General features: G+C 36.0%; 1 protein-coding gene across 3 annotated transcripts in view; it reads left to right on the top strand.

Annotated features, from left to right (window-relative positions):
- MKLN1 (muskelin 1) overlaps nucleotides 1-14,934 on the top strand; it is a 380,366-nt gene that overhangs the window by 270,812 nt on the left and 94,620 nt on the right. For all 3 annotated transcript variants that reach the window (XM_027538967.1, XM_027538968.1, XM_027538969.1), the window contains 2 exons: nucleotides 4,340-4,417; nucleotides 7,545-7,610. In XM_027538967.1, the coding sequence (XP_027394768.1) occupies nucleotides 4,340-4,417; nucleotides 7,545-7,610 (144 nt within the window). The remainder of the gene's footprint in view (nucleotides 1-4,339; nucleotides 4,418-7,544; nucleotides 7,611-14,934) is intronic.

Raw genomic sequence — 14,934 nt, 5'->3', positions numbered from 1 at the left:
CTAGTACTCTTGCCTGGAAAATCCCATGGACGGAGGAGCCTGGTAGGCTGCAGTCCATGGGGTCGCTAAGAGTTGGACTCGACTGAGTGACTTCACTTTCACGCATTGGAGAAGGAAATGGCAACCCACTCCAGTGTTCTTGCCTGGAGAATCCCAGGGACGGGGGAGCCTGGTGGGCTGCCGTCTATGGGGTTGCACAGAGTTGGACATGACTGAAGTGACGCAGCAGATTTATTTTAAAGAGTAAATGAGTTAACCTTTCTGGTGTCTTGCACACAGTAAGTATGCAATAAAAGTCAACTCTTCTTTGGTAAGATCTTTTTAAAGAGTTGCTTCCAGGTTTGATAATTCTATATTGAAGTAACTTCAAGTTTTCTGATAGTCTCTAAGAATGAATAAGAGATACTAAGGAGAACTGTGTGACCTTTAGACTACTGAAGAGAAAAGGGATTTATTTCAGATAGAGGAAGGCAAATTAAAAAGTTCCCCAAACAATGTTTTTTTAAATATTTGCTTGACTGCTTTGCAAGATGGCATGACTTGTCAGGGAGCCATCATGTACTAGAAATTGACTTCATTGGAAGTAGGAGTTTTATGAACAGTTTGTTGAAATGTAAGGAACTTAGTAACAATAAGATGACTCAAAGGAAATGTCAGCCATGTGGCTAGGAAAGTCCCTCCACCTCTTGCTCTTTTTTCCATTCTAAGCATTTATTATATACTGAGCATCTCTAATGTTATACTGTTAACTGTCATTATTCAAAAGAAGGTTAACTGTATCTAGAGTAAAATCATCATCATGTCTAATTTTAAGTTTGGAGTACTTAATATTTAAATTTTGGAAATAAGTTCATCTGCATGCCTGAATATAAATCCTTTGTGCATACTTAGGTCTCTTTGTCCTTGTTAAAACAAGCTGATGTCAATGTACAAAGCACTGCTTGTAGAAACTGAATATGTCTAGTGAGCCTTGAAGAAGAGACATTTCAGGGGTAAGGAAAGTAAATGTGAAAATGGTTTATATTGGTAATACAGTATGTTGCAAAATTCTCCCCAAGTTTTGAGAAAAAATCCACGTATCTAGTTGTTTTGTGGCTTTTCTTCTGATAGTAATCGCGCTCAATGCAAAAAAAAAAAAAGCAGGGGGGAAACAAATAAATACAAAGGCAAAAACCAAAATCAAAATTATCCTACTCCTGCCAATCAAAGAACGCCACTTTTACGTTTTTGATGTACGTCACTGTGTGTTTTCCTGTGTGTGTGTGGTATTTACAAATTGATTTTACAAAAATTACGTAAGAATTGTTTTGGGAATTGCTTTTTTTATTTTGAAAAATTCCTGACAATATTCTCATAAGACAGTTGTGTTTGATAGAAGAGAAATTGTGAAGCCCTTGCTGGATAAAGTATTTGTAAGCTTTTCAGGTTAGTTAAGAGTGAGAATAGAAGGATTGGTTGAAGAAACAGAATTTTACCTCCAGTGTTCAGAATGACTTTAAAGATCAGGAAGTCCTTCATCTGATTAAAACCGTTCCTATGATCACTACCTTAAGAGCTCTTAGAAGAATTTCCCCCAGTGGATTGTGATTTCTTTTTCAGAATAGTCACAGAAGACTTTTAGGAGAAAGAGGAGATGGTGACTTTTCTAAGGTGAAGATAAGGTGGAATCAGCCAGACACACACAGTTGGAGTAAATAAATGTATTGGTTCTAACAGTGATGAATCCTAGAATGGCAGAATTTGGAAGGAACCTCAGGCTCTGTCCAACTCTTAAACATCAGTTTTACAGATGAGGAACTTCCTTGACTTATCAAAAGTCCTGTAACAAATTACTGTTGCAGACTTAGTAATATGACAATTGCGTGCTATGTCGCTTCAGTCTTGTGTGACACTTTGCAGCCCTGTGGACTGTAGCTTGCCAGTCTCCTCTGTCCATGGGATTCTCCAGGCAGGAATACTAGAGTGGGTTGCTATGCCCTCCTTCAGGGGTCTTCCCGACCCAGGGATCGAACCTGCATCTCTTATGTCTCCTGTGTTGGCTTGGGCTTCATTGGTGGCTCAGATGGTAAAGAATCTGCCTGCAATGCAGGAGACCTGGGTTTGATCCCTCGGTGGGGAAGATCCCCTGGATAAGGGAACAGCAACCCATTCCAGTATTCATACCTGGAGAATTCCATGGACAGAGGAGCCTGGTGGACTACAGCCCATGGGGTCACAAAGAGTTGGACATGACTGAGTGACTAACACACACAAAAATAGAAAATTTATTACTTTTCTAATTGTCTCTATTGTTGCTTTGTGTTTTTCTGCCGTTTTCTTATCTCCCTCAGTTTTCTCTCTATCTCTGTATAGTTCCATCTTTTACTTATTCCTCTCTCACCTCTTCAGTTAGCCATTATGTAGAATATTTTAAAATCATTATTCATCTTAAATAATTTTATCTTGCCCTGTTTATGGTTTGCAAGACAAACCGTAAACAGGATCATTTAACTTTTATGTGCCTTTCACAAAATGAACTAAAATGTACTGTTTTATTCCTGAATTTGTAATTATTATATTTATTATCATCTTATCATTATTGTTAGTAGGAGCACCACAACATTTTGTCTGGAATACAAAAGATTTCCCACTTTTGTAATAGGAAAATACTATTGGCCAGAATAGACTGGATGGGGCAAGAATTGTCATGAAAACCTATGGGAGTAGATAATATTGATAGAAACACTCAATAAAACATGCTGGAAATCTATTTGTTCCCCTTACTTTAACATTTAAAATATAAATGCTAATTTATGAGTGCTTATTTAAGAAGGAGAAAGCTTACTTTTTGCAATAATTTTTTAAAGTCCACAAGCAAAGAAAAAGAAACTAGTTGAGTTTATGAGATAGAGCTTTTCTTCTCAAAGCCCTGTGAAAGGACTTGAAAGCTGAAGGGTGTGGTAGCAATTGAGCTTCATAATTGCCCAGAAAAGAAAGAGATTAGGGAGGTTCTGTAAATTACACAGTCTTTGGCAAGTATACAAGTCAGAAAGAACAGACAGTTTTCATTATAAGTTCTTTGCAAAAGTATTTGCTTTCAGTGGCTAAATGAAGCAAAAGGAAATCCTTTATTCAGATTGAAATCAGAGTCAAATGACAGAATTTACAGGAAAGGTTAACTCTGTAAATTATAATCTGTTTGAGCTCATGTAAAAGAAAACCCTAGTTTGAAAAGTAAGGGAATGTTGTTTTATCATATAACAAGTCCAGAGGTAAGGTAGATTTCATGGTTAGTGGATTCAGTGATTGAGTTTCTCTCTCTTTCTCTGTCCTGTCATCATTACAGAGTTGATTTCATTCTTGAATGTAGCAGTTATGTACATTTGCATGTTGATATAAACATTTCCAGGGGGACAAAAGTAGATTTTTCCTTCCTTCTCTGTATATTCATTTAAAAGTAAGAAAATATTTCCCTAAAGCAACCCACCCCACCCCACCCTCCAGGAGATCCTCATGATTCAGTAGCCAGGGATTGCTTTCATACCATTCTTAAGCTAATCTTTGTTGAAGGGCACAGGATTAGGACTTGATAATAATTTGGAGTAGAATGGATGTATGTGGGGAGTTCAGTCTCCATCATAGTACCTAGTGTAGACCATCATAGTACCAAGTATAACTAGCTACTATACTGTAACAACTCCTGTTAAGAATGAGATTTAGAATTTATTAAAGGAAGAAAGTAGAGCATAGTGAAACATGAGTCCCCGCCCAACTACTTAAGAGCTCTGTTATTTGGATTAAATTCATTCATTACTCTTGAGTACGCATTTCCACATTTATAAAATGAAGATGATAATGCGTAATTCATAAAGTTGATTTCAGAATTAAATCAGATAAGATAGCACAGTTTCTAATGTTTAGTATTCAATAAATATACTATTACAGTTACTGGTTCTTTTATCTCTATACAATTTTATACTTAAACTGTAAAAGTGGTATTTTCACTTTAAAGGACTAGTTTTGTTTTTTCCCGAAGATACAAGAGCCTAGTCCAAAGTTGCTGGATCTCCCATTTCCTTTTCTAGATTTTGGGATAATAGTACAAAAATGGGGAGAACTTAGTAAGTTTAGTATGAGCTGCCACTGAAAAAATTTGTGTACATGGTCGTGTCAACTTATATTTTGCTATTTATATTTGAGGTAGCATAAAAGCTAAAGTGACATTTTATAAAAATGTGCTGTTGTTTTAGTGTCATATTAGTGATTTTCTTTAATGTAGGCTTCCACATTTTGGTCTTTTTTGCTATAATAAAAAGTGTAAGCTATTGAGATGTAATTCTTTCTCCTTTAATACTTGCAGATGGCTTGTTCAATCAGTATATCAGTCAGCAGGAATATAAGCCACGATGGAGTCAGATCATTCCCAAAAGCACCAAAGGTGAGTCTGACCTTCTAGGTTGTGGGTGCTTTGCTTTAATGTTCCAGTTCATTTGTGCTCAAGTTTCACTGTACCCTACTAATGAAAATCAGGTGCTTAAAAACAGACAAAGGCTCCTCAGCAAGGTGGCAGAGGTATTTTATTACCTTAAGTTTTTCTCTTAAATCTTTTCGTTTTATGGCTATAACAGAAGGTTGGGAATTATTTACACAGAATAGCAGCACAAACTGCTTTTATATAGAGACTCTGTAAAATTATAGGTTATGGTATTATAATGCCAAACGTGTGTCCCTAGAAAACCTTAAATTCTGCAAAATTGCTCACTAAAGCTCATAGGACTTATGTGAGAGGTAGAAATGGGACATACCATTCTAAATCTGTGGAACTTAATAGCCAGATACTAATAAAAACTAGTGTTCAGTTCAGTTCAGTCGCTCATTCGTGTCCGACTCTTTGCGACCCCATGAATCACAGCACACCAGGCCTCCCTGTCCATCACCAACTCCTGGAGTTCACTCAAACTCACGTCCATCGAGTTGGTGATGCCATCCAGCCATCTCATCCTCTGTCATCCCCTTCTCCTCCTGCCCCCAATCCCTCCCAGCATCAGAGTCTTTTCCAATGAGTCAACTCTTCGCATGAGGTGGCCAAAGTACTGGAGTTTCAGCTTTAGCATCATTCCTTCCAAAGAACACTCAGGACTGATCTCCTTCAGAATGGACTGGTTGGACCTCCTTGCAGTCCAAGGGACTCTCAAGAGTCTTCTCCAACACCACAGTTCAAAAGCATCAATTCTTAGGTGCTCAGCCTTCTTCACAGTCCAACTCTCACATCCATACATGACTACTGGAAAAACCATAGCCTTGACTAGACGGACCTTTGTTGGCAAAGTAATGTCTCTGCTTTTTAAAAACTAGTGTAGTAATTCTAATAAGAATAAATGCTAGTATGTAAAGAGTCTGATGTGACTGAACAACAACAGTTAAATATAGACGTTTATATTAAGCATCCCAGTGATTTTGGAGCTTTAAACCTTGCGTCACACACTCTTTCTTTGAGCTATAGGCACTAGAGGACATTTGATGCTAATGAAGACTATTTTTATCAAAGCTTAAAATCTGATCTTGGGTGTGATATTCTTCATTGACCTGTTTTCATATGGGAGAGGTTTTTGTCACTCCTTCATTGGCACTCACTGCTTTGTCAGATGGTTAACATAATGGAAAGTGTAGCAGTTCTTGAATGCAACTACTTATGGTAAAGGAAGGCAGTTCTGTGGATGTTCAGCTTTCTTCCTCTGGTCTTCATACATTGTCACAGCCTTCGTTTTGTTTCTGAGAAAGCTTTCCCAGATAGTGTTAAACATCAATATACTGGAGAAAATTGCTTATGAACCTCCATAAGTTCTGAGTTACATTGGCATCATTTTCCTGTTTTATCAGTCACAAGGTAATTTTCTTCAACAATGAAGAAGCATGTTTCTTCAAACATGCTACCACGTGTTTGCTACATGTGGTAGCAAACAAACAGATTGCAGCTGTATATCTGAAAGCTAATGGATTAAATATATAAAATGCAAGCATACTGACAATAAATTTATTTTAGTGTTTTCTTAATCTGTTCTTGAAAGTGGTAATACTGACTTTACTGATTGGAGAGAAGAAGGAAGAAAAGGGCAAAACTTCTACAGTAATGAGCTGCAGAATCTAAACCTGTCTTAAAAAGGAGAGAGAATTTGCAGGAAACTTCTGATTGATTAGTGCTTGAATATAGCTTCAGTTTTGCATCTTATGTATAATATATTAGAACTGACATTTCAGTCTTTTTCATAGTATCCCGGTGAAATCAGTAGAAACTTGGATGGTCCCTATTTTACATAGGAGAAGGCTGGTTCAGGGAAAGTTATTAGCTAACGTAATACATTTCAATTAATGGGAGAGTTGCAAAGAAAAATTCAGGTTTTTCAAGTTTACATCAAGTAAGGCATTAGAATCTTGTAGCTGTTGAACCATGGAAATGAAAGTTTATCTTCATTTATGTAGGATCTGATATAAAGTAAGATTAAAGTTGAATAATAGTTTTTTCCTACTGAAGTTTAAAATTTTCACCCATTGTATTTATTTATTTGGCTGCATCAGGTCCTAGTTGTGTCTCGCAGATCTTTGTTGTGGAATGAGGGATCTTTCGTTGCAGCGCTCGGTTTCTCTGTAGTTTGTGCCCCGTCTTACTTGCCCTGCAGCATGTCGGATCTTTTCCCAACCAGGGTTCGAACCCACGTCCCCTGCATTGGAAGGCGAATTCTTAACCACTGGATCAGCAGGGAAGTCCCTTCACTGATTATATTTAAACCTGCCTATTAAGCTCTGTGATGTGTAAATAAGAGTCAAAAGAAAGCAAATCTTACGTTTTGTCACACAGTGCTACTCAAAGTGGTGGATTATGTGGAAACTGATTTCTGAAATATTGGAAAACAAAATATATACAGCGAGGAAATTATCATTAATGTAAAACTTGATAGCATCATAGTTATCAGTAGCTAGTTTAATGAACTTTAAAACTGCTCATTAGGGACTTCCCTGGTGGTCCAGTGGCTAGGACTACATGTTCCCAATGTAGGGGTCCTGAGTTTGAACCCTGATCGGGGAACTAGAACCCCACATGCTGCAACTAAGACCCAGTGCAGCCAAATAAATAAGAATAATTTTTTAAAAAAATAATAAAAATAAAACTGCTCATTTTACCAATAAACCATGCCTAGAGTTATAAGACCTGCAGTCTAATTCTGTAATTGTTTCCCACCTTCACTTTGTCACTCCACTAGTTTAGAGATTTTATGTTTTTGTTGGAATATCCTATGTCTTTGCTGCTTAATGGCATTGGTTCTAAATAAGTTGAAAGTAGCTTCCAGTGCATTAAGAGCCTGAAAGCCAGCAATTAGAAAAAAAGAGCAAAATAATTATTATAAATTTAGTTATAAGTAATATTATTTCTTCTATGAGTCCTCTTATTCTTAATATTGAAGGAATAAGTGTGTGCTATTTTCAGTACTCATTACAGACTTATGAATGAAGTTACTCTGGATATGTAGTTGTTACTTCTTTTAAAAAATATATTGTTTCTACTTCAGGTGATGGAGAAGATAACCGGCCAGGAATGAGGGGAGGTCATCAGATGGTTATTGATGTCCAGACAGGTAAGGACTACTTCGAATGGAAAGCAGATTTTTTAAAAAATGATACATTATTAAATATCAGATACTCGTGAATATATATACTTCTTTCCATTCCTTGCAGAGGTTACATGTTATTGGCCATAACCAGGTATCAAAGAAAATAGGCATTAGCTTCAGATATAACCAAAACCAGGCAATGGCACATCAGCCTGGGGAGGCTGCTGCACAGATGAAATTAGAAAACCTAGAAGAAATGTATTGTGCAGACCTTTATGTGTGTGTGTGTATAGTTTTATATGTGCTTGATTTCACAGTTAGCTGGAATATTTCTTGATTTTTAGTGCATTTATATATATTATTTTATTTTTTAACTTTACAATATTTTAATGCCATAGTATGGGAATTGTAGTAAAAGAGAAATTAAGGTATATTTTTAAAGGGAGAGGATATAAAATTAGGTAGCCTAATGTTGGTAGATCCATTAATTGCTAAACACTGTCCCCAGGTGTATAAATAATTTGTTTTAGTTAATCTTTCTTGCCTTTTTAATTTTCTGTAACTTGATAATACAAATTTTCCCTAGGTTTCTAAAGCCTAGAACAGCTTAAATACTGTTATATTTAGAGGTTAATGCTAAAATTATAATTGGCTTCAAATTACCATCCTGAGAAGCAAATAGTACCAAGAATTCTGTATAATTTTATTTTATTTAGTTTTTAAAAAAACTTTACCACATAAAATGCCAATATTCACCCAAATAATATTTTACTTGTAATAGAAACTCTGTTTTATTAGTATTGTGTTATGCTGACAGTAGTTCTCCAGGAATAGTCTTTTTGATTCATAATTTTAAAAAATTATTGCAGTGCAGATAATAATGATCTAGGCATTAACATTATCACACATGTTTTATAAGTAAAAGGAGAAATTATAATATTTTATTTAAAATCCACTGCTAAATTTGTAGAATAACTTGTGAGTTTTCTTAGTATTATTAGGGTCTCTTTGGAAAAGGTTCATTTGAGGCATAGGAATTTGCTTTCCTAGTCTTAGCTTCTCTTCCCAAACCCCTTCCTTCCCACAGAAATAGGTTTGACTCAGCTGTAGTCTTAAGCATCTTTTTTTTCTACCTGAGAGTTCAATAAATAATGCATATGCTTATTTCTCAGAGAACCAGATCTATATATGTTGATTTTTTTTAATCCAAAAAAGTTAAATTTATATGAAAAAAGAGGTAAAATTTTGTATTTAGATTGTCTACAGTAGCTTTTTTCCTCTTTTGAACATACAGTGGAATTTATAATGCCGTTCCTTTTTTTTCTCAGTTACGATGAAAATATTATTAGGTCCTCCTTTAAAAATTGCTAAGAAAATACTAAAAAAGAGTGTTTGTTTGGAAAGCTACTTTTATTTCCTAGATAAAATGCTATTTTTCTTAAATATGAAAATAATGTGGTTTACTTTAACATTTAAAGTTTTCCTTAATCAAGGAGCAGAAGGAATTTTCATAGTGCTTTCTGTGTTGCTTATTATGGAATATGGCCTATATAAAATAGGTTAAAGTACATGTGTAACAAAAGAGAAAGATTTTCTTTTTTTGTAACCCATGATATTTGAGAATGGAAAATGAGAATATTCAAATAATAGGCAGATGTCCTAAGAACTTGGTATAAGCAGAGACATTTAAAATTAAAATCTGACTTTTCGGGTCAGAGATCCTTGAAGTAAAATACTTACAACATATAGTGATAAAGATCCACATTTTTTTTGGTAATATCTTGGTTTTATGAATTAAGAGGAGGATTTCCGCAGACTCTTGTTAGTCATAAGATCCTTATCCCTACACTCCCTTTAAAAAAATTCTTCAAGGAAAGGAAAAGAGTTGTTTCAGTATTTACTTCATTTGCTTTAGAAACTATAAGAAAACAATGACTTAAAGTAAGTCATTGTAAATAAGTAAGAATGACTTACAGGCATGGGATATATTCCAGATGGAATCTTTAAAGGATTAATTTGTCATAGCTTCTGAGGATTTATTATAGATTAACAAAGATCTACAATGAAAAATTGACCAGTATCCGTACTTCTGTTTGAGGACTGGTTTATAGAAGTGTAATAAAAGTACTTTGTGAATATATTTTTGAGCAAATATTTCTACCATAGGAAATTTAAAGATTTATCTATCAATATGTCTGTATGTGGATGTGTGTGTTCACTCAGTCGTGTCCAACTCTTGCTTCCCCATGGATTTGTAGTCCACCAGGCTTCTCTATCCACTGTGCCAAATAGAGGGATTTTAACTTAGAGCCATTTTGTATCTGTTTCAGTGATTTTTTTTTTTTTTTTACCCCACTAGACTTCCTAAATGCTGGGTCAGGCTTTATTTAGGCCCATGCTGCTTCCCAGGTGGCTCAGTTGTAAAGAATCTGCCTGCCAATGCAGGAGACACAAGAGAGATGCAGGTTTGATCCCTAGGTCAGGAAGATCCCTTGGAGGAGGACATGGCAGCCTACTTCACAGTATTCTCACCTGGAGAATTCCATGGACAGAGGAACCTGGTGGACTATAGTCCATGGGATTGTGAAGAGTTGACACGACTGAGCATGCCCACATGCATGTGATAATAAAATGAGATTTTGAGCCTTTAAAAGAGGAGCCAAAAACTTAAAGTCTGATAAACTAAATAATCATGATAGTCAAGTAACAAAAAGTTGTCCATAACTCACGTGAGCTTGATGGTCAGTGTTATCATTGCTGCTTATAGTGTGGAAATAATACTAAGTGAATGGTGAAATTCAAGGAGTTTAACCACATTCCAATAATCCTTTGTGTGAGTGATAGGGATGGTGTGTAAAACTTATTGGTGAGGAATTCTTCCTTTTGAGATACACACATACACACACATATATATATACACATACACACATGCATACATAGTAGGAGTCAGACATGACTGAGCGACTTCACTTTCACTTTTCACTTTCATGCATTGGAGAAGGAAATGGCAACCCACTGCAGTGTTCTTGCCTGGAGAATCCCAGGGACGGGGGAGCTTGGTGGGCTGCCATCTGTGGGGTCGCACAGAGTCGGACATGACTGAAGTGACTTAGCAGCAGCACACATATATGCATACATACATATACATATATATACACACATACTTACAAATGCTAACATTGACTAGCACTGAACAACTTAGAATTCTTTTAATGTTACCTTCAGTACCAGTGACCTATTCCTTTACATATTTTTGTTGATAACAAGTTGTCATTTTTTTAATAGTGTAATTTAGGGCTTCCCTGGTGGCTCAGGTGGTTAAGAATCTGCCTGCCAGCACAGGAGACCCAGGTTCAATCCCTGGGTCAGGAAGATATCCTGGATAAGGAAATGGCAACCCACTCCAGTATTCTTGCCTGGAGGATTCCATGTACAGAGGAACCTGGCAGACTACAGTCCATGGGGTCGCAAAGAGTCGGACACCACTGAGCGACTGACACACACACACACACACCACACACAGACCTGGCAGACTACAGTCCCTGGGGTTGCAAAGAGTCGGACACCACTGAGCGACTGATATGCACGCACGCACGCACCACTGAGCGACTGATATGCACATGCACACACATATAAACTAGTGATGCAGTTAGGATTGGAATCCAGATTGAGGTAGAGGAGGAATGCAGCTTCTGAGGATTCAGGTGTCTAGAAACAGAGATAAAAGTAAGGCAAGATGCCTAGGACTCAACCAAGTCAGAAAAACCTTTGTACTTTCATAAGATTCTAGAATTGTGGTTTAGGTTAAGTTTAAACATGTGTTTGCTTATGAGGTAGGTAATCCAGGAATCTGCTATATCAAGAGAAAACAAAAGGAATTTTTAAAATACCATTCAAAAGTCTAGTAACTTCTATGCCCTGGCATTCCCAATCTTTTGTTTCAGCTAACCCTTGCTGTCTATAGTCCTTTTTATTGCCATGCTCTATTCTTTTGGTATTTCTTTGTTTTCTTAGATGAGGCTTCATAAGTGGGCTCTAAGGAGGCCCATGATACTCTTGAAATGGTATGTAATATTTTTGTCTGAGTTTGTGGAGCTTTCTGGGAAGATTCATTACCTATTTATTTTTTAAAGGATTAAAATACCTCATAAGTTTTGACATTCCACAGTAAGTAAATACTGCTGGTATTCATATAAAATTTCAAATGAAATTTCTTGCTCTGTGTAAGTGGTATTCATATTGAAATAATAGTGTTTACAAAGTAAACTCTTGCCAACCTTTCCTCTACTCTTGTTTTTTTTTCCAGATTATATGCTGCTTGGTATAAGGTGGTGGGTGAAGAAGAGAGTATAGGGAATAAAGTCAGAGAGGTAGTGATGGGAGATTGTGTTGTTTTTTTGTAAGAACTTTAACCTTTATTCATAGTGAGAGATTAATGAGAAATATTGTTGGGCTTTGAGAAATGTTACTGTTAATACCTGACTTTGCATTTTAACAAAACAAATTAGATGATGGGCAGAAGTAGTGAGACCTTTTAGGAAGCAGTTCTTACCAGAGAAGTAATGTTAGCATTGGAATTTACTAGAGTGGTGATCATAGTGATGAGAATTAATCAAATTTTGGGTGTATTTTGAAGATGTCACATACAGCTGACAGGATTTACTGACAGTCTGGATATGAGTGAGTGAAAGGAGTAAAGGATAACTCAAGGTTTTGATCTGATTAATTGGGAAAATAGTATAGCCTTTCCCTAAGATGGGTGGAAAAAGAGGATTAAATATGGTCTGTTGTTCAGCAGGTTGATTTCAGACAGGTTAAGTTTGAGATTCCAGTTACAAATCCTAGTTCAGTTCAGTTCAGTTCAGTCTCTCAGTCGTGTCCGACTCTTTGCAACCCCATGAATCGCAGCACACCACGCCTCCCTGTCCATCACCAATTCCTGGAGTTCACTCAGACTCACATCCATCAAGTCAGTGATGCCATCCAGCCATCTCATCCTCTGTCGTCCCTTTCTCCTCCTGCCCCCAATCCCTCCCAGCATCAGAGTCTTTTCCAGTGAGTCAATTCTTCACATGAGGTGGCCAAAGTACTGGAGTTTCAGCTTTAGCATCATTCCTTCCAAAGAAATCCCAGGGCTGATCTCCTTCAGAATGGACTGGTTGGATCTCCTTGCAGTCCAAGGGACTCTCAAGAGTCTTCTCCAACACCACAGTTCAGAAGCATCAGTTCTTCGGCTCTCAGCTTTCTTCACAGTCCAACTCTCGCATCTATACGTGACCACAGGAAAAACCATAGCCTTGACTAGACGGACCTTTGTTGGCAAAGTAATGTCTCTGCTTTTGAATATGCTATCTAGGTTGGTCATAACTTTCCTTCCAAGGAGTAAGTGTCTTTTAATTTCATGGCTGCAGTCACCATCTGCAGTGATTTTGGAGCCCCCAAAAATAAAGTCTGACACTGTTTCCACTGTTTCCCCATCTATTTCCCATGAAGTGATGGGACCAGATGCCATGATCTTCGTTTTCTGAATGTTGAGCTTTAAGCCCACTTTTTCACTCTCCACTTTCACTTTCATCAAGAGGCTTTTTAGTTCCTCTTCACTTTCTGCCATAAGGGTGGTGTCATCTACAAATCCTAGTAGATATTTCTGATAAGTGGTTAGATATATTATTTTGTGTTTCAGAAGACAGGTCCAGGCTGAATAATCATTTCCTTTTTTGTGTTTGCATAGAACTTTGTTCATCCTATTATTTTTACTATAGTGATTTCCATATTGTTTTAGAATTGCTTGGGTAGGTGTTATGTGTCCCATTGCTCTCTCCTTTCTATCTCCCATCCCCAGTAGTCTTATTGTGGCCGAGGAGGGGAGAGAGAGGAATCTTGCATTATTTATTTTTGTGGCCCCAGAGCCTGGTATGGAGTATGTACTAAATATTTGTTGAATTTAATCAAAATTTTGAAATCCATTTTCCTTTGAATGGAAAGAAAGATATTTATTTAGAAACTACATTCTTACATTGCTTTAAACCTTGGTGAGCAGATCATTTCATGATGCCGTTTGTTTAATATGCTAATATTTTTGAGGTGAATTTACGTTATTGATTTTATTCTAATATATTTAAAATTTCTGATGATTGTTCTGTATATAGACTATATTATCTTACAGCTGTAGTTTACTACCTTGGGATCTAGGTAGAAAAATAAAATGTTTTATAGACTTTGTGTTTTTTAGGGTAACATTTGGTGCTTTCTGGATTTAATTTGAGTGTAAGAGAATCTGGGATATCTTTGGGATTTTTTTCTCTACAAATTCTTCTATTTCTATTAGAAAATTAAAAGCATAATTTACCAAGGTGGTTTCATATACTTTATTTCATTATGTATTCTTATAACTGCTACCATTAGGTTGATTTTAATCATCTTCTAAGATGCATTTATTGTTAAGTCTTAGAAAGAACCTTTTCTAGTACAATCTTATTGATATAACAATCAGATATAGTGGTTGGAGGTTGAGTTTGTGGGAGGGAAGTGTGTATGTGTATTTGTTAAACATATCTGGATTTCAATCCTGATTTTTTTTTTCCCACTGACTTTTTGTTTGATCTTGAAGGAGTTATGATGATGATTAAAATAGGAATAATTGATTTGTGGGAGTTAAATGAAATAATTTATAATATAAATACATACTATTTATATGCAACATTAACATACAAATACATACTTATTAGTTCTTCTGAGAGAATTTGATGTAAATTTAGAGGTCTTTTTTTTTTTGATGTAATCTCACAGTGGAAATATTTTTAAGCAGATTAAAAATTTTTGAAAAGCAATTTAAAGCAAGCAGTTTTGAAGGGAAAAAAAATATCTCACCCGTAATTCCACATTCTAACCAGTATTATTTCAGTATATTTGTTTCATCTTTTGTATATATTACCCTTACTAATGTTTTAGAAAGTAAGGGAAACTATAAGTATACTTTCATATTTTTAGAAAAAAATACTGAAAATCATTTTAAGAACTTTCTCGTAAGAATTAGGTAGGTTGTGACTTTCCTCAAGTAGAATTTGAAGAAACCAGAAGTTCTGTCTTTATAAAGTTGGTGCCTACGTAATGAAGTATAGAGAAGTCCAGTCCTTATTTTAAATACGCATTTCGAAGATTTCCTGAACAGGGCTCTTAATCTGTTGAGATTATGTGTAATATTTGGTTTGCATATTCATTTTTCTGAAAGAGAATCCATGAATTCAGATCATCAAAGAGTTAAGAACATTTTCACTAGACTAAAACGTTTTCTTCAAACCTGAGGAGTAATATTTATTGAATACCTACAATATGTAGAGGTTGGGAT

This window comes from Bos indicus x Bos taurus, chromosome 4, assembly GCF_003369695.1.
Source record: "Bos indicus x Bos taurus breed Angus x Brahman F1 hybrid chromosome 4, Bos_hybrid_MaternalHap_v2.0, whole genome shotgun sequence".
Taxonomy (NCBI): domain Eukaryota; kingdom Metazoa; phylum Chordata; class Mammalia; order Artiodactyla; family Bovidae; genus Bos; species Bos indicus x Bos taurus.
Note: the sequence above shows the minus strand (reverse complement) of the source record. Positions and strands in the feature narration are given on the sequence as shown.